Raw genomic sequence first — 20,988 nt, forward strand, 5'->3', positions numbered from 1 at the left:
TTTACATTCCACGTATACCCACCTTGTAAGCATAGTTTGAACAATTTTAAACCGTACTTATGTCTTTTGCCAGGAAAATATATTGTCTAAACCCCAATCTGCCTCGGTATGGAATCATTGTTTCATCGATACAAACATTCTCATGGGGAGTGTATGCATTTTGAAATGTACTGTTCAATTTATCAATAAGGACCTGAATTTTGTACAACTTAGGCAGATTAGTTTCTGAAGATTCATTATCTGATAAGTGAAAATTACGTAGCAGCAGCTCAAAACGATTTCGGGACATAAACTTTACTAATTTTACTCTCATACAATGGGTTTCTTGACCAATACTTTTGCAGTGATGGTTTTTTGTCCAGTCCAAACCATAAGAGTAAACCCAGAAATGTACGAATTTCCTCCTTATTTGTATTTTCCCAAACTTGTAGTCTTGAATGTCGACTAACAGATTCTTCTAAAATAACCTTTACAATTGATTGATCAGCATATCGGTTTGTCTCTATAACTATAAGTTCAATAACTGAATCATCTACAAAGATATTGTAGCAATCAAGCTCACTTGGGGCTCCCTGCAGCTGTTCGATAATGTGATCTTTTATTCCGCCAGAAACAGTACAAGGAAATTCATTTAGATTACCTGATACATCATTCCACAAAAACATTCAACTCATTAGGTGGTCTTGTACGAGGTCCAACATGACGGGTTGTAGGTGTTGAGTCGCATGTAGCATCAAGCTCGTTCACTCCGGTAGCATGTGGTGGTAACAGGTTGACATGTAGAAGGTTGTTGATCTAAATCATGACGTCTTGTGTAGTTATGATTTTGTAGGCCTACTCACACATTTTCTCTTCGCAGGACGACTATCCAATTCACTATCACTACTCTCACTGGACATGACATATTCAGGATCATCTGGGATCACTCATATTCCGAAAGAAACTAAGTTCACTACTTTTATCACTTTCACTGTCATTTTCCTCTAATTGATCAAACAATTCCCTGATCTGGTCTGAGTTAGCCATTATGGAAGTAAAGACAATTGCACGTGGACTAACCTAACCTAACCTGAATGTCTTGCTTCTAAATCAAAATACAAACAATAATTTATAAACAGTTGACAGGAAGAAAAATTAGTTGTCATATGATTTACAGTTCTGCCAACTTATGCATGAATTATTTGCAAACAATTGTGTATGCCTCTTCTACCAGGCCAAGAGAAGTAAATTATGCATGTTTCTTATGGTAAATATGCAGCAGTTTGATACACAAGGCAAGGAACACTGGAATGTTGTGTGCATCAATATGATACACACGGCCTAGGGGTTAGCCTGGCAATGTATCAAAATGATACATATGGCCTGGTGAAATAGTTAACGTAAAACACAATGGCTAATGAGGAAGTATGTATGAAAACGTTTGGCAGTTAAAGTGTTAAGTCGTGAAATCAAATTTCCCGAACAGTGTTTCCACGTAAGTATAGAGAACATTAGGATGGACTGAAAGCGAGAAGTAATTGAAAGAAACACTTAATTCTTACTCACAGGAACCCGTACTCAGCCAATACTCTTCGAAGAAAAACTTTCATAGATCTTAAGAAATAAATAAATATAGGGTGACATCATGTAAGACTCACTCCGATAGTATATCTGGCACTGCAATATTGTCAGTTACGAGTATTTAAGTAATGAATTTATTGGTAACAAGGAGGTTGAGAGATGATCAGACGACAGCCATGTTTCCAACCGAGCAAATACTGTAGCTAGCTCCAGTCAAGGATGACAAGATCTTATCGGAGTTGGCCCGAGGACCTCGGACGTTATTGTACAAGATAGTAGAGGCCATCACTGTTTAGTCACGTTTGAATCTCCTTCTCCAGAGAGATATTCTACGAATGAAATTTGTGAATATTGTGACCCATACCTCTAAAGGGTACGTTAAAATACCGCCTAATCAATATTTGGAATTATTAGTTTTCCAAAAATCAGTTTAAGGTACTGGTCTTTAATTTTTAGACTGGTTTCCACCACACGCGTCGTCACAAAGATTTCCTTGAAATGGTGAATTGTTTCGTCCATGACACTAGGATACCTAGTGATAAAGACTTATCTTTTTGACTTATCACACTATTACAATATTTATTCTATCGCAATACTCGTCACAATTATGAAGGATTTTTCGTTTCTTGTTAATGCTCTTTGGGTTGGTGTTGTAGCTTGATACTCACTCTATTTAATGCAGTAGAGCACTATACGAGTTCAGAACCTGATTACTGGGCAACAATCTCAATCGGCGCATCATGTATTACAAGTTACATCAATCTCCTTCAGTACAGGCTTTATTGGCATCTAAAGAAATAAAGAGTCAACATGAACGGCTAGGATATTTTTAGACATACTGATTCAGACCATAAACTGGGGTTTATTTTGATATGTGAGGATGGTATGCAGAATACACATTAAAGGCAGAAGATGCCGGCAGTGCAGTTGGACTATGCTATCTAGACAGTGAGTGCTACACTAGTTGTGGGGAATTTCCCATCGAATTGCTCACTTTCAAGGGAAGGCAGGATTTCATAAAGCTGACCAGTCCTAAACCACGAGTACGCACTGCGGAGAACTGAGAACAGAGAGCACAACAAGGGACAAGAGGTCGCCCGATGGACAACCAAGTTTATTACGCTCATGATAATGGGTAAAAGGAAACAAGGTGAGGTGAATATTTTTATTACACAATTCATTTCTAGCCATGCCAATTTCCTAGAATACCCCCAAAAGGAGAGAATTCGGGAACTTAAGAGTGTCTTTAGTGGGACTTGCAGAATGACGACTACTACCACACTTTCGTGTAGAAGGTGGAAATAAGAGTGCCCGAAAATAGTTTTCGGTCAACTCCCGCCGGAGTTTTGTTCGTAAAATGGTGTCTGCTCAGTATGCATTGTTCCGTGTCACTACATACAAGGGAAGGTGTAGGAAACCAAGAAAGTACAATAAAGTTAATATGGCATCAGTGTTGCCCCACTCCATGGGATAAATCCTAAGGAGTACTTTGAGAACTTAGTAGGTATTAATACGAAAGTACTAGAGAAAGCGATCAGGAGAGGATGGAAGTTTTGTTCATTTTGTTCTGTTGACTTAGTAGGTATACAGTGGAAGTATTAAGGAAAGCGGTCCGAAGAGGATTTATGTTATTCATTCACATTAAAGTTCTCTGAGAACTCAGTAGCTATACTCTGGAAGTACTGGGAAAAAAGCGGTCTGGAGAAGGCACTAAGCACGGACGGGTGAGCCTTGCGAGAATCCCACTGATTTATGATCAATGACGATGAATTTTAATAATAAATAATCCATACACCGAAAAAAATCCTCACGAAACCGATGGTAATCTGACAGTAATTCTTTAATCGGTAATCTCCTGAATAATCTTCTAACAAATTTCGCTCAGAGCAATAAACTCATTATGTTAGTCGGATTCTTAGTCAACGTACTACAATTGTACAACGCTAACGCTACACTTGTAAATAAAAACCAATTTAATGAGGTTATTAGTTCATCGAATACGTTAATACGATCCCAATACAAAAGTACATTAACTTAGAATCGGTTCAAGTCACAAAATCTAATTGGAGTCGAAGTAACGAGAGTTTTGTTCAGGGTTCAACGGCAGATCGAACTATCGATTGACAATGAAAACAATACACCTGGATTCTGAACGAGCGTAATTCCTAAAACGTAGAATGCAAAATCAGATAGTGATCGACGGGGTGGGTGGACGGGGTCGTGCGGGAGTAGGGAGGGAGGGGGGACTGGACGTTGCTCCCGACCTAGCCCAAGCCCAACTCTAATGTGGCTGTGCCGAAGCGCCGTGCCCTGTACCCACTCCCATAGCTGCTCATTACAGAATCACACACAATGCGTGTTTATGCTCGGTCGACCGAGTATCGATCTCACAACGTTGCCACCATCTACATGTTACTACTAGAGGCGGCATTGAAACGAGACGACTCAGGCCATGCACCTAGGACGTGTGACACCTGCCTCTCTTGTTGCCGCCACACTCGTACCATTACTGCTCGGTGATATGCTAGCTTTAGACGTGTTCTCTACACTTGCTTTGTACTTGCTTTTTGAACCGTGGCTTATGTCTTGATGTCTGCAGGAATTAATGTTCTCCGGTCACCCGAACTAATAAGGGCTCACAAAATATCCACAACTCGCAGTTCAGAACGGAAGGGAGCGTTCACGGATATGTATTCTGATTTGTTATTTCTCTTGTATGCTTAATATTGTATTTCGTGGCTGAGTCTTGATGAAGAGGGCACACGAAAGACACGTCTTTGGAACGACGTGTTTTTGTTTTCACAGAACACATGACGATGGCAAATATCCGTAACAGTCTCACTGGTCTTTACAATCAAACATCGTAATAACAGGAATAAAAAAAATGAGTTTATATGAAACCGCATATCGGAATGTACGGTTACAATTTATAGGTTTCTTTTTAACAGCCGGAAATGTGATCCTCGAACGCCGTCTGGCAACACAACATAATTTCATAAAATTTAGAGTAATAAATATCCCAATAAATGGAGAAAAACTAGCGCAGTTTAGCGATACGACTATAAAGCGTCCTATGGACGAGAGAGGAGGGGAGAAGGTTGAACGAAAATATCTGGCCGAACTCGACTTGCACTATTAAAAGTAACACGATTCCTACAGTGTAGTGTAGGTGGTGGTAGGGTAGGCTCCCCGATCCCCGCTCCCCTACGCCACCAATCAGGGTACGTTGCTCCTAACCTACCCCAACACTGTCATTACTTCCACCTTCCTCCCCCGTCCACATCATGTCGTAAACCGCGCATTTTTAACAAGTCTTCAATTGATTATAACCACTACAACGTTAATGTTGAGCTTTCCGCCCCCAAAACCCTTCGGTAGACTCCTCGTTTATTCAAACTAGGGATTTCATTGATTGAATTATTCTTGACAACGGAGAGAAAATACCAGCCGCCGATAAATGTTTATTTTATTGTCGACTGGTTAAAACCGTTTGATAAGAGATTAGGTTATTTATTATCAATATACGCTGTATGTTTTATCATAGATTACTGAGAATTATCGGATTCTAAATACCCGTAATTATGAATCGCATAAAATGCACGAATTCAATATAATTTAAAACGATTACAGCAATCATTTGGGTTATTTCGATAAATTATTTAAACAATGTTCCAAATACTTCAGATAGAAAATACATCTCTTCGAATTGATCGAAATAGAGAAGGCACGAATGTTCTTCATTTTTTTGCATTAGAAAATTCAACAATTTTTGTTTTACATTTACAACATTGCGACATTATGTAGAAAAAAATCAAGTTACTCACTAAGGTCACGTCTTAATAATTAATACCTCAACGTGACGACGCTTAACGGTTTCAAGCAAATGTCTACAAAGAAAACAAGTTACTGGTTAAGATTGAATCTCAATATTCAACGCGTCAAAAACGCGATGCTTGCTGGTGCCTTTAAGAACTTTACGGACAAAACAAGTTACTCGCCCAGGTTGAATATTTGGAAACCCCATGAGTTATCTCGTCTCAGCGGGAAAAAACACGACTGACACAATATTGTTACTTAGGTTTAGTAAAAAATTATCAACTGCTGGAAGTTTAAAGAAATTCAACTTTATTCAATATTACTTATACAAAAAACTAAGTTTTAATTTCTGGCATTTCTTATACAAGAATATTAAAACCTACAGAAAACTCTTAAAACACAATCGGAATCCTCGGAAATGTAACGGTTTAACAACGACTCTTTACGACGAAAACTCATGAACGACAAAATACCGATTACAAGTCAAATACCAACGCGCTTTCGTGAAACATTACATGTGGATAATCAGTGAGCATTTTTTTTCAGTGTTTGCTGAGAAAACAAATAAAAATGAACGATCACTAGTTGACACGATCTAGATTTTATACAATAGAAACGAAGCCGAACTTTGCTCATAGAGCTCTGCAACACGTTTTAAATGTGCTGACACAACAAAATGTCTTTGGGGGTTTTAATGTGTAGGATGACAAGCCGACCGCGCAGTATAGTACGTGTGATGCCGCGATGTTTTGGCTGGGTGGACTCGCAATGTTTTGAGTGCCCCCTCCCGACACACCGCGTCGCATTTCCTGCCGCATGCAACTCTGTACGGTGCACTGACCCTTCCACTGCCACAACCGCTGAGCCGTGCCGTCACCCGTCACCGGATTGGGCCAGGTCAGGGGCATCGGGCATTCCTCGCGGCTACACGAGTGTAGAGGGCGGCGGTACCACACTTACTGTACTTCCTAGCGACAAACGCGTAAGAAAAATATATCATTGTTATAATAAAATTATTAATGTCAGTTTTAGTAGACTAAGTTGCAAAATATGTCTGCCAAAAAGTAATTTTAGACAATTAGGTAGACACTATACAATCTACATTTACCCGGGAAATATTTCGGCGTGTTCTGCATTCTACTGCAGTATAAGCAATTAGGAATTGGGGTTGAAGGGCCAGTTCGTTGCCTCATACGCACGCACCCCCAAACATTCACGAGCCCAGGGTTAGGGCCAACTCGGCGCCTGCCGTTTATTGTTACATGTTAGAATCAAGACTAAGCAATATTCTGTGATAATTTCAGTGTTTTTAGGTTATTTGGTATCATTTGTCTAGTCACGATGTTTACAAATAACACAAATCTGAGTTTGATAGGGTATGTGCACTGAGTAACTGATCCCCGCAACTAACACTACAGGAATCTCCTTCTCCTATTATAATAGAAAAGATCATTGGTACGCGAGTGCAGTGTCGGACCCCTCGGTTCAATCACCACGTGGCGTTGACGCGTCGGTACGTCATTCTGATCGATACAGACTCATGGTCCCGCACTGCTCTCTCGGTGGAAAAAAACAATCAAATCAACAGAACACTTGAGTTTTTAAAAGACGAAAATCGGACGGATATCATTCAGGAATTCAATAAACTCATTTCACAAGTTTTGGTACGTAAGGATGAGGTAGAAAGGCGCGACTTGTACCGAAGCCTTTCTCAATCAAATTGATTACGGCCGAGTTGCACATCGATGTTCTCAGCCCGAGAGTGACGAATCCACCGACTGCCTTGCCGGTGAGGACGTGTTGCGGTCTCAACTCCAGGTCCAACTGTGTTGGTAGCAATGCTTAAACATTGTTACGGCTTTTACTATGGCGAAACATACTTACGTATAATATTGCTATAAAATAAACATCAACAATCTGCGCTAGTGAAAAATATAGTACAGTCCATGACAAGTGCTCAATAAAACTTAACTGTCAACTAAGTCTACGTAATAATAATAATAATAATAATTAATACTACACAGTAGCTTAATTTTTATTTTATTTTCTGCCTTGTTGTACAAAAAAGTACGCCGATACTACTCGACACTAGTATCTGTGCACGGTAACTGGCAATCCGCTACCTGCTTAACTGAATTTATTTGCATTTTTCCTGTAATACACAATCAATTCAACTTTACTTCAGTAACCGACAGCGTATACTCGAAACCTGTTTCGATTAATTATTATTAAATGGTTTATTAAATAATAATCGATTCCCATGTAATATGTATGACAAAAGAAATAAATCTAGTTATATGTCGGAAATATTATAACTGAATTACCCTCCCTATAAGCTATTGGATGTGTAATACAATTTCCAAAAGGTTCCCAACATTCCTCCTTGTGCCACTTCACCCACACTTCGAACATCTTTGCAGAACTTTAGGAAACTAATTGTAACTCAGAACACACCTGTAAACAGTTTTATTTTGTATGTTTTATGAATTTTCCAAATTTTTTCTGAAAACCCCTTTTCTGTAATAATTGCAGCGCTAAAACAAAATATGTAATATCATTGGTAGCGTTTTACGCCAGTTAATACTAATGGAAGTGAACAGTAAAAATATGCTTAAAATGAAAGTGAATCTTACCTTTAAAATGAAACGTTAATAGAGAATTTGTATGGTAATTTTTAGAAGAAACTTAAACGTACGACGTGTTATTGGGCTGGCGCGTGGTGCGAATACACGCTGCCGATCGAATAGCCCATTTAACAAATGCCATAAGCTGGGAGTAGTTTCCGGAGAGCTGGATATTTCCTTGTTGATAGCCTGCGATAAGATGTGCAATTTGTCAAAATTCCCTAAATCCTCCCCTCTTGCCACCCTTCTTTCCGACGCTCTGGCAGTTTAAGTGGCAACTGTAGGGACAAGATACAGACAAGAGCGAAATCGGTACTTTCTGATTAAACGGAGGCCACCCGTTTAAGGATTAAAAAGTAAGTATTTAAGTAAAATTTGATTATGAACACAAAAACTATACCGTTATTAAGTATTTTACAAAATTATAAACACACATTTATATTTTAGTATTCAAAAACTCGATGAGGTCGGTGACGAAGGCTTTGTTGCTCGCACCAAAATATAGATGTTAATTGTTCGCACTAAAAATATAGAAATCGGAAAATTGTGATAAATGGCAGCCTACTGTGAGAAAACTGTGTACCCAACGAAGTCCGATATTTTTGGCACGGTCTAGTGTTACATTGCCAAAATGGATTATTATTAGTGGCACTATGAAATTTCACGTTATTTACACGTTGTTTCAGCGACGGCAAACATCCTTTACTCTGTAAAAACGATACAGCTTCTTCCTCGCTCTTTGGCGAATCCCAAAAATCAAAATAACACCACTCGTTCTACTGTCTCCAAATCACTAGAACAAGTGTACAGTACGAAAACAAACATAACATTGAGCTACAGAGTTAGGTTATGTATGATAAACCGAGACACGAATCTGATAAGAGCACTGCAGTTATTGACCTTCGACTTGACATACATTCACTGATTTGACTGTCCGAGCAGATAACAGTTCCTATAACGTGATAATTGTGTACAGATGATAAACAAATATGTTTCACAGTATGTATTGTGCAACTGCCCACTCAAAGTTGCTAAATCCCGTTTATTATCGGTGGCATCCGTTTAATCAGAAAGTACCGTGAAATCTTTATAATTAATTTGATTATTTTAATTATAATTATGACAATAACAGTTATATTTATGATATTTCCCGAAAACTCCCCACAGACTCGACACTGAAACAATTTAAATTCACTTGTAGTTGTTCACGAAACTTAATCCTAAAAATTTACGGATAACAAAGCTTCACCCGCCACGGAGCAACAGCCAAGGCAATAATTATGTTGGTAGTAATTATCAGAGAGATCAATTTTTCCTTATTGACAAGATATCTGATTAACAATAGTCCCATCTCCCCTCCCCCAACACCTAACCATCAGTGTGACGGTCAAAAGGAAACTGAGAGGCTGTAAGTGATTAATGAACTCTCACTAAATGTTTAATTTGTTGTACAAAGTATTACTATAATAAGGTCGTAGTTGCGGGCGCTTCTAGCGAAATTGTGTTCAGAATAAAAGTTGCAGACCGTTCCTGATTGTGTTTGTATTTAATACCATATATGATCGCAAACAGAAAGGTAGTAGAGTGGTTGTTAAAAGGTGTGGAACAACAACGGAGATCACTGAAACACTAATCCTATGAGATTAAGAACATAAGATATGAACTTAAGAAGACATTTTTCCTCTCCAAGAAAAGGAGAACAAACATTATTAAGTCTACACATGTAGAGTTTGGCGACAACATTATAAAACAAGTTGTGACTGAAAAAAGGCTGACACCGAGATAATAGTAGCAACATAATTAAAATACTGACAAATTTCCCACGGTGATTATTGTCGGAAATGACTAATTGCAATATCATCAGAGAAAAGGTAGTTTAAACAATGTCTTAGGTAAGAATGGATCCAGCACTTTTGTTGATATCATCAAATTTAAATATAAACAAGTATTGACACACTTCTCCCTTTTGCTCCAGTTGTTTCATAGTCTGACACAAAAAAACCTTGTTATTGTACTACACCAATTGTACTACCGGTAAATGGGGCATTTCCAAACTAAATAACTGTGCAACTACTGGAAGTGAAAATGGAGACAGATAGATTATGATTGTGATTGTATGCCAACAATGTGAGTGGCATTGTTATACAGAAAAGCCCTCCACTTACTTGAGGAATTAGACTTGGCTTATTGGCTGGATAAAATATTAAAATTACTTTATTATTCTGTTCTACATTTTCCACATTTCTTTAAAAGGAAATTAATAAAGGCATCATACATTAAATTGGCAGACCAACCAATCAATCAACCATCAGTCGAGATTAGGTCGCTTTGGTTGCCAATTATAAAAAATGAACTAAAAAAAAACCAAAAGTATCAAATGGATTAGATATTTGTAATAAACCAATACGGAGTCACAGTATGGTTTTAAGAAGTTCATCTAGCATGAACCAATAATAATAATAATAATAATAAATAATAAAAAGGCCCATTCCTGACCCCCTTCCTTTTTATTTCTGCCTCTTGTTTCAGCTGTGAAGATTGCCATTTGCTATGCCTCCTGTATTCTATAGTTCAGTTTAATGATTGATGTTGTGTATAGTTTTTTATTAAGTGCATGATTTAGAGTTAGTGAAGTTGACACACAACATGATGGTTGTGATTCCTGATTTAGGCGTGTTGCAACGCTTTGGTATGATTTTTAAATTTTAACCTAGTTTGTAATTATTTATTAGGTTAGTTATTTACCTGAAGAAGAGATCAGATTGCATATCTCAAAACGTGGTGTTACTGATTTTTTGTGAAAAATCCTTTATCCTTTACAATCCTTCCATCGTCAAAAATAACTTCAAACAAAGAATTTTCTGAATAATTAAGTAAATCGTATGAATAGGAGACCAGTGATAACCCCTTTTCTATTAATGAAATAATATATAACCAGCTGAAGTGTGGGGTAAGAATTTCTATTGTAAATATTCAGACATAGGAAATTACATCTATCAACAGATTTCAAGAAAGATTTGAAGTATCACAATACAAAGCAAAAAATATAAAGGAGATTTTATTAAACATTAAAAGACTGGTCTAATCAAGACATTTAGATAAAAATATTTCAAGATGGCAGTTATTAATAAATAAAATAATCTAATTAAAACTTGAAATTAGGAAACTTACTGAGCTTACTTAATTATTGTTTTATGTCAATACTCATCTTTACAACTTTATACTCATCATTACTAATTTAAAAAAATCAACTCTGTATATCACCAATGGTTGTAATACATTGTAATTTGTATTAAATTATTATTTTAGACACTATTATAGTACTCACAATACTGATAGTAAGATAATTATTTCACTGAGCCTAAATTATTTTTGGACAAAGTTTTTCAGAGGAATTATGAAATTAGATAAGTATTTTACATTAAAAATTTAGATCTGAAGGGCATCTATTGTATTGTTTTAACATTTTCATTTAATCCTAGTATAGTTTATGTATGCTTTAAATTATAAAAGTAAGTAACTTTATCAATATGAGCACTCTGGAACAATAATAACTGTTAAATTAAAAGTACAAAATATTCACAATTATAGTGATACAAGACTAACCAGTCACACTAAGCTATTGAGCTTACTTCAAACTGAAAATTGTCACATGAAATAAAGTATAGTTTATAATTTCACAAGTACTATATTAAGTTTGTTTTAAAAACTTTTCATATGTTTCTAGCTTAGCTATTATTCATGATGTAAATACACAGTTAGTCACTATACATTAGCTGATGCCAATAAACATTTAACCAAATCTGTTTAACAAATTTTGGATATTTATTAATTATGCCTAAGGTGGTAACAACATTAACAGAGGAGAGAGAATCTAGAATGAGATAATATTATGAAGTGCTTCAAGCCTAATTAGGTGCACATGTATCAAAGAGTGTAGAGCATGATTAAGTGACTCATTAGTAACAAGAAAAATATGCTTAATAAAGAGGGCACTCCAAACTAGCCAGCTAATATTAGCTAGCTGCTGCTCTTGACCCTGTGGTTGCTTACAGAGCATTACAATAGCAACTTATTTATTGATTAATTCTTGCTAATCATTATCTTTTAACAGTATAGATATTGACTTAGAAAAAGTCTAAAGCATTCTAGACCAATTGTTATGTCAATCGCTATAATTAGTGCATTTGAAAAGAAGCATTATATGAAATGAGATAATATTTGAATTCAACTATTTTTTACTATAAATAAACTAGTGTTCCAATAGTTAATCAACGAGAACTATTTGTATTTATACATATTTAAGTTTTTGTATAGACTATCATAAAAACAAATAAAACTAATTTAATTTTGGGATGTTTTATGATTCATATGTGCTTCAGTATACACTTAAGAAAATGTTTATAAAAGCCAAATACAAATATTTAACACCTTTTACCTGTGTATCTCTGTAATTTTATCTCAGTTTTCACTGGTGTTTCAATGAATGAAACTTCTCATATAAAAAGGTTTGTTTTAGCTGATTAACGTACGTGTTTATGCTATTCTAAATTAAATATGAAGGTTAATTTGCATAGAATATCCAGTTAAGGAAACATGCTTTGCTTCAAAACAAACCACATTGATGTAGGCTAGCTTTGTAGATTCTTTTTTTTTAGTTTTCTGAGAAATATAGGATTTATTTTACAGCGGATCAGCAATGGTGGTATGCAATCAATCAAAAAGGAATTTTAATATGCTGCCAACTGTTCTCAAAGAAAGGCACAGATTGACAGGGAACTCATCTGATATCAAAGAACCAGAATGAAACAAAACTACTGGGAGTGAGAACCAGAACCAGTTTGGATGTTTGGCCAAGTAATTGTCCAAGTTGGTGAGTCAGTAATTGGATCTGACCACAACGCCAGCGACAACCAGGTGTCACTTTGTACTCCTCTAGTCCTCAAGGTGGTCATCCACACCTTGCTAGGGTTTCTCACCTATTGCTTTGGAGTCGATTACAGCTTCTTTCTCACGTTCAACAGATGTACAGATCTCTCGCTTCTATGCTAAATGCGATGTTAAAGAATTAATTGAATAGTAAATCATACTCTTTAATAAAGATGCTACTGTGAGACAGAATAACAAATCTAATTGGATTCAAAGATTTCCCATACAATGAAAAGAGAGGAAGATACCTAAGATTTCATTAAGACCAAAAACTCAGATAGCTAAATCCATTTACTAATGTACGAGTATAATGTGTTTATGCTCAACACTCCTCCTAGGCAAAATATTTACTTCTAATCAAGAAATTATACTTCTATAACGTGTAGGAATGTGTTTGTATAATCATGTGTTTTTGATCGTCGTATCAGTCTTTCTGCTCAAGATAAAAAGTTTCCCTTAAGAGCCAGCTGTACTGTTCTTCATTGTGTCAATAGTAAAAAATTATATAATTTACAAAAAAATGTAAAAGAGTTTGGACCATAATAATCGTATCTTTTAAAGTAAAATCTCTCATTATTCTTCTAAAAATTCATATAGAAATGAAGTTTAAAATTTCATATGGTTTAAAATCTCAAGGTCGTTTAACCACACCCGGCTCTTAACCTTAAAGAATATAACCCTGGTTAAATACACAACCAATTTAATTCATACCCTAGAGATGGTCTGTCTGGGGCTCGCAGTAAGAGAATATTTGGTACTGAATAGCAATCCCATATTCTCAAGATTTTTTTCTTCCTCTCCTTATACAGTAGTACAAAATATACCTACTATAAAATACAGTAATGGATCACTAAAAAGTAAAATTAACTATGTTGATGTGTTAGATATAGAAGCTAAAAATCAACAAGTTACCCACCTCTACTGGAAGGATAGGAACATTGTTGGCACAGACAAACTTGAGTTTCTCCAAGTTTAAACAGTTGCGCGACGCGACGCAGTATTGTAATTCAATGTTAATTTAGATATCCTTGAGGTTGCTTTTATTGCCTCAATACATCCTTGGGGAGAAACAAATAAATACAATTAAAATACTCTGAAGCTAACATATTTTGTGTGATCACAGTATGAGAAATTCTCAACTGAAAAATCTTACTGTATTACTCTCTCTGGTGATCATTGGCTGAGACCTAACATTACAGTCTTAAATGGTTGCGATATTAAAACTTCAGTTTAAATCCAACAGTGGTAATCAAAGTGAACTTTGTTCATGTTCAATTAGGATGAGTTAAGTTTAAAACTTCTGAGGTCATAGATAAAAATGTGTTAATAATTTAATCTTCTATATTTCTAAAATTTTGGAAAAGGCATGGTAGGCAGATTTTTAAGTCAATAGACAACAGATTCAGAATAAAAGGATAGAAATGGATTTACTGGAAGTGCTAACATATGACTAATTGTGATTTTTACAAAACACACGAGGAAATAAAAAACAATAATGCAGAGTTCTATTATTAAGTTTCTTCTATGGGCCACCGACCTGTAGGAGAATCTTGTCAAACCAAAAGGGAGGAATGATTGAAATGCTAAAAATCAAAGAATGAAGATTTGAAGACACTGCAAATGCTCGCTACTAAATGTATGACACTACCAGTGTTCTTGTGGATGACCAACAAATTGGCACAAAAATGACGCAACAACTCAAACCATTAGTGTTGGCTCTATGGCATGTAAACTAGATTATCCAATCACAGAGCACCGAGATGACTCAGATAATTACCCATAAAGGTCAATACGATTGAGCCAATGATGGAGGTGATGACCCTTTCTGCCGATAGCGGCCAATCAAATCAAGGCTGACACTAGAGTTCTGTCACAAAACAACACACAGCCAGCTACACCATTATTGTGACATATGGCTGCACTTGTGACTAATACATCATGACAAGTGGCGGCAAACCCAACAACATCAAAGAGAACACTTCATTCGAGTGTTTCAGCAATGATTATTTAAACCCATTCGTTATTTATTAAGTATCACTCTGTAAGGACATCAATAATAGCAATTCAGTGAAACATAGTGTATCTGATCAATATTGTTAATTAACAATTAGGTATATTAGGAATTATCAGTATTGGCCTTATAATAGGTGTCACAATATTATGGAATATGACAATTATATTTATAATATATATGGAATTCAACATTCACTTTTGCTCATTAGAAACAAACAGGTTTTAATATTGTTAAATGTTATGTAAAACCTTATTTGATCACAGCTTATCTAAAAAAGAATATTTGGCCATGAAATAAATTATTAACATGTAGACTGCAGTAGATGTGTTAGTGTGTTAGGCTCAATATGGCTGGCTAGTCAATATCACCCAGACCACAGTTATAATGTTAATGCTTATACCAAAATATAGACACACATTAATTAACAAATTAAAATAGTATAAAAAAAGTAACAACCTTTCATTTTTTTCTTATAAGAAAGTCAAGGTTAATGAAGGAATCATGAAAGGAATCAAGAAAGGATCATGATTTGATTAAATACAACAGTAACAATGAATAAATGCCAGATTTCAGGCTGCGTTGAAGTTACATACTAGGAGATTTTAACGTGGCTGCAGGTCTTCTAAGGAACAATTTGATAGTGTACTCGTCAGTGAAATTACTAAATTCAAACTACACCCTATCACATTTGGTAATAGTGAAAATAACATTAAAAAGCTGAAATATATCAAGTTTAAGTTTATCAAGAGATTTTCTACAATTATGGTTATTTGGTTTTAAAAGTATGTGTGTTTTTAGAAAAATCAATGATTGGGTTGAGCAGAATAGTGAAGAGTCCAGTCCAAGAAGAAATCATACACATCTGTCTATAGTGATTATATGTAATTGTGATAATGTCACTTTCTGTTTATGCATATCTGCTGTTACTTCAATCCTACCCAAGTAAGTGTTGTATTCCTCTTCTTCCTATTTTAATTATATGGGAGGAAGTATTGTAATGATATAATGAGTCTTTATTATGTTTTACTGGAAATATCAATTTTTTTATGCTAAAACCAACATGGTATATTTGTATGTATGCCTGAATTATATTAACAACACCAGTTACCAAATTGAAGTATAATTTTCTTTAAAACAGTTTTACAATTAATTATGGCACATTTTTCATTGCTTCTACATCTCATCATACACCGAAACACCACAAACTGCAGAACCAAGACGAAGAACATTATAGTTCAACATTTCATCTTTAAATTACATATTATGCTCATTGAAACCTGCCAGTGAACCCTGTTTATTCTTAATATTGCTGTAAAACTAAAAAAGATAGTGTGACAATAAACAGTATATTCCAAATAATGCTTAAAGTCTTGATAGGTAAGGTCTTCTGCTAAGCTAGTTTATATTCAAAGTTGCCAAAAATCTTAAAAGATAAGATAACTGCCTAAGACAGTAAATTCTTGAAGTTGTCTTGAATTTGAAAAGATAGAAGATGCAGCAAAATCAACACGATTTATCCCTTATATTCTTGATGCTGTGTTCAGACTGGTTTAGGTTATGCAACATTGTTACAAAACACCAGAGTATTCTTTGAGGCTGGCAAAAAAAGAAAGGCATCCATACTGACAATTAGTTGGTTATGGTAGGATTATGACAATGCACTTATTTTTGTGAAGATCACCTGAGTTCCAATGATAAAGTTTTGTTTTAGTATCAACATAAGAATTTGGTTTATATATTAATTCTTAAAAGTTTAACAGTTTAAAAATGAACTGCACAATTGTGAATTGAAAGGAATTAAGGAATCAAATGATTACTATATATGATAAATAACTTTAAATTTGGTAAATAGAGAACAAATTAGTTGTTGGTACTGTCATTGAGTCTTTGATAACTTAAATAGTTTATTTTCTTATTTAGTTCTGAGTTTTAATTTTATTGATGCTTATGTGCATTATTGATATTTACATTCATACTGTATATAAATTAAATTAAATTATATTTGATAATCTTCACTGAAAACTGTATCATTTGTTCAGCTGCAATTTCCAGATTTTTTTACTGAGAAGATTTGTTGGCGATATTATCACAACACACACTTACAGTGCTTGCGTGTGGGGGCGGGAATGGACTCCCACTAAGTCTAAGTTGTGTGCTAACTTGGAAAGCAATTATATAATCACTGTAGACATGCACCACTGTTAATAAAACATCCGATTACAACCCAACTGCTTACTTCTATTAGTGTTCCTCAGTCAGCTTATTAACTACTAAGAATAGAACTATATTATCATGGATATGTGATCAGTTTTATTTTTATTTAAGCTTGTACTTATTTATATGTTTAGAGAGCACATTTTCTAAGAAAAGAAAAATATCGGAACAAGATTTCTACTACATTATTGTGTGTGATTGTGACCATTTATACTACAATTGATAAGTTTTATTACATTAATGCTAAAAGAAATAAATGTTTATAAAGGGGCATCATCAAAATATTTTATTCATAGAAATATTATATATGATATTGATTTTAATTTAAGAGTTAATTTTCTATGATAAAATGACAAATTAGAATAATAATTTTCTTAGGTTTACACAGACATTGTAATGACTATCATTTTAGTTTGTGGTTAATAACTTATAAGATTTCAACAAATAACAGTATTTAATTGTTAATGTTAATTTTAGCTCCAGTTCACCATGATCTTAGTGCAGTATCTAGAATCTAGAATAATATGTGTATACAATTTATATGAAAAGGAATGTGAAAAATTATGTTAATGTCAAGGTACATATGTTCCCACTAGTAGACACACTATGCTCATACCTTTAGAGAATAACATAGTGCCAACTATTACATACTACTCCCCTACTCTGGTTTGATTGGATATCACAACAAAGTAAAATATAGAGAATATTAAAGAGTAATTAATCATCTTATATTTGCATGTTTGCAAAGAATTGAACTGATTGAGATATGCACTAATAAGAGAATACTTATTAGGTACCTAACATATTATTTCCAATCCACCGATGGTGATACACACAAGAGCAATATGATGTCCGACAACGTTGATGAGCTTTTAAATAAACTAACATTAAAATGAAATGTTTCCTGTAAACACCAAGAATTGATATACTGTGTGTGTGTGTGTATATATATATATATATACATACATATATATATATATTATATATATATTATATATATATATTTGGCCAAATCTTACAAACATGATGAAATAAAAAAAAAATTGTAATGGAAAGGTTGTAAAGAAGCCTAAATATTTTATTCTATACCATCTAAACTCCAAGTATGTTTCAAAGAGCCTGAAACCTATCTGCAGAAAGGTACTCCATACCCTTACTCCCCCTCCGATATCTTATCAATGATGTCTGAATGCTGAAATATCACATAGATTGGTGACCAGAAAACATGGAAAAGAGAAATATAGAGAGATATTGCACTTACAGGCAAAACGCAGATGAGCAGGTTGGGACACCAGGGCCCCAGTGGAGGTGCGGATGATACATCGGTAAACCCCCTGGTCAGACGGGCCCTGTCCTGACCTCTTGTGGTACACCTGGAACAGTGAAGAGGACCCTGTGAAATCAGTTGTGTTTCTGTGACTGGTTACTTCAACAAGATATAGAACCAACCAATAAACTTACCTCTGCATTTTCCACACAGTCACCCAATGACATGTATGTAACGAAGGGTTGGGGGTACTGAGCTCATTTATCATAACATAATAAATATCAATGGTCTTTTTATTTTTTTCCACAAAATACTTGTAACTCTTGTGTCTTGTGTTCAAAGTTAAAACAGTTTTCACTGACATATAACAACATTATGGTTTTGTTAATTATCTAAATAATTTACATTAAGCAAAGTAGTTGAAAACAAATTAAATGCTCAGTGTTATTTGTGTAAAGAAACAACTTGACAACAATGATTCTTGCAGAAATCAGACGTTTTATTGGCCATTAAGAACTCCAAAAATTACAATGGACTTCATCAAAATAACATTATTTTTTAGATTAATTTATAGTGATATAGTATAAATATATACTAGTTTTCAGTCATATCTGTTATAATAAATATTTAAATCTACTCAAATAAATAAAACATAAAAAACACAGAGACATGGAGTTAAAATCTAAAATTTAAAATAAATATAATAAATTACGGAGTATCCTTATTTTATTTTATATACAACATATAACATTTCATATACTCCCCAACACTGTAAAATTCTTTACGCTTAAGCCACTATGATATATTAGATATTTGCAGATATTTGTGTAAAGAAGCAACTTGACAATAATGATTCTTGCAGATCATATTTCCCTGGATTGGGAACAGTGACTGTATATTCAATTCTTCACTAGTAAACAATGCAGAAAATATTCAAACACATAAAGACTTATATGAATAAAAATCTATATAATACAAAAAAATATATGCTGGTTCAAATTATATTTGAATTGCATCCCCATACAAGAAAAAATCATATAATGTTAAAAAGATTAATAAATATTTATAAAAATGTCTCTCAACACAATATATATATATATATTCAATTTAAATTTCTTGTACATATACGATTATTGTACATTGGATATCTATTTAAATGAAAGGGGATCATATATAAACATGGTAGTTTACTAAAAGATAAATAATTAAGAAGGTGCTAAAAGTAAATTGTCAAGTAAAAATAACTGTACATAAAAAGTAGTAGTCTAATGAATTATTAACAGACTTCCTTAACGCTATATATATATTATTACTATATATTACTACAAATTTATTATTAATTCTAACCTTTTGATAATGCCATCATTGAAAAACAAGAGGACAAAGCTTAGGTTGAGAGGAGTGCCACTAATGAGCAAATTTAAACTTGTTTACAGCGCAGAGAAATACACTAAACTTGTCTGGGATTTTATGGGTTTTGAGAGGACAGTCAAGTTATAATATATACAAAGCTGTGTTTTGTATTCATTGACATTATCTATTACTCTCTAATCAATTGCTAGTTGTTTTCTACTTTTAGTAACCAGTATTCAGAAGTATTCATTAAATCGCTTATTCATTTATGTTATCTCAGTTTAAAAAAAAATACTTATATTGCATATTTATGATTTAATCCATATACTTGGTACCAATGTTATTATTTGTACCAAATCTGTTATTTGTTTAATATTTCGCATTGGTACAAGGTAAATCATAAATTTAATTAATCATTATTCACTTTTTCCCTTACATCCACGCGCCAATATAATGCCAATAAGTGGAATTAGGAGAATAGAATTTTTAACTACAGTAAAGATAAGTATTATTCACAATGCATAATTTCAGAATGCTGTTGCTAATTGACAGGCCAATAAAATAGGAGGGCCCATTTAATTACAAACATGTTTCAGACTTTGCTCCATTACATTACCACTTCCGAGTTGTGAAATGAGTTGTAAGATGGGTTTCATATTTATTTAAAATTACCAAGTGTAATGATTTTAACAAGAAGTTTCTGCTTTGATATTCTTATTGTTACAGTGAACATTGTATCCAATACCACTAGTTCAATCATCGCACAACACAAACCTCACTTTAACTTGATCACATAATTTTTCCTAATTACAACTCAAATATTACTAAAGGTATCATGTGCTGTGTAGATGGCTGAACATCAATGATAAAACATTATTCATCTCTTAGAGTCATAAGTTTGATAGACTACAGTAGTAATAAGTCTCAAACAAACCCAACTCAACTCTTTATTAACATAAAGTAATTTTAACAACAGCCGGATGTACTGGCACCCATCTTGATTTCAGCCCCAAAGAACAATGTTAAACTTAAAACACTTTTAGAACCTTATTTTTAGTTGTAGAATTATGGGAAATTTCTCATCGTAAAGATATAATTAATACACATTTAAACACTTTTTAGTTTTTTATACATTGTTATTAGTTATTCATAAAAATATGAAATATTTGTTCTTTATTGTTCAAATATTTAAAAATTATTCACGTTACAAG

The 20,988-nt window shown here is 34.1% G+C and overlaps 1 protein-coding gene across 1 annotated transcript in view; it reads right to left on the reverse strand.

Moving 5' to 3' along the window:
* The window catches only part of LOC124369251 (protogenin-like), a 192,244-nt gene that overhangs the window by 53,199 nt on the left and 118,057 nt on the right, over window positions 1-20,988 (reverse strand). The window contains exon 3 of the mRNA XM_046827144.1: window positions 18,419-18,530. Coding sequence (XP_046683100.1) covers window positions 18,419-18,530 — 112 coding nt within the window. The remainder of the gene's footprint in view (window positions 1-18,418; window positions 18,531-20,988) is intronic.

Source organism: Homalodisca vitripennis, chromosome X (genome assembly GCF_021130785.1).
Source record: "Homalodisca vitripennis isolate AUS2020 chromosome X, UT_GWSS_2.1, whole genome shotgun sequence".
Taxonomy (NCBI): Eukaryota; Metazoa; Arthropoda; class Insecta; order Hemiptera; family Cicadellidae; genus Homalodisca; species Homalodisca vitripennis.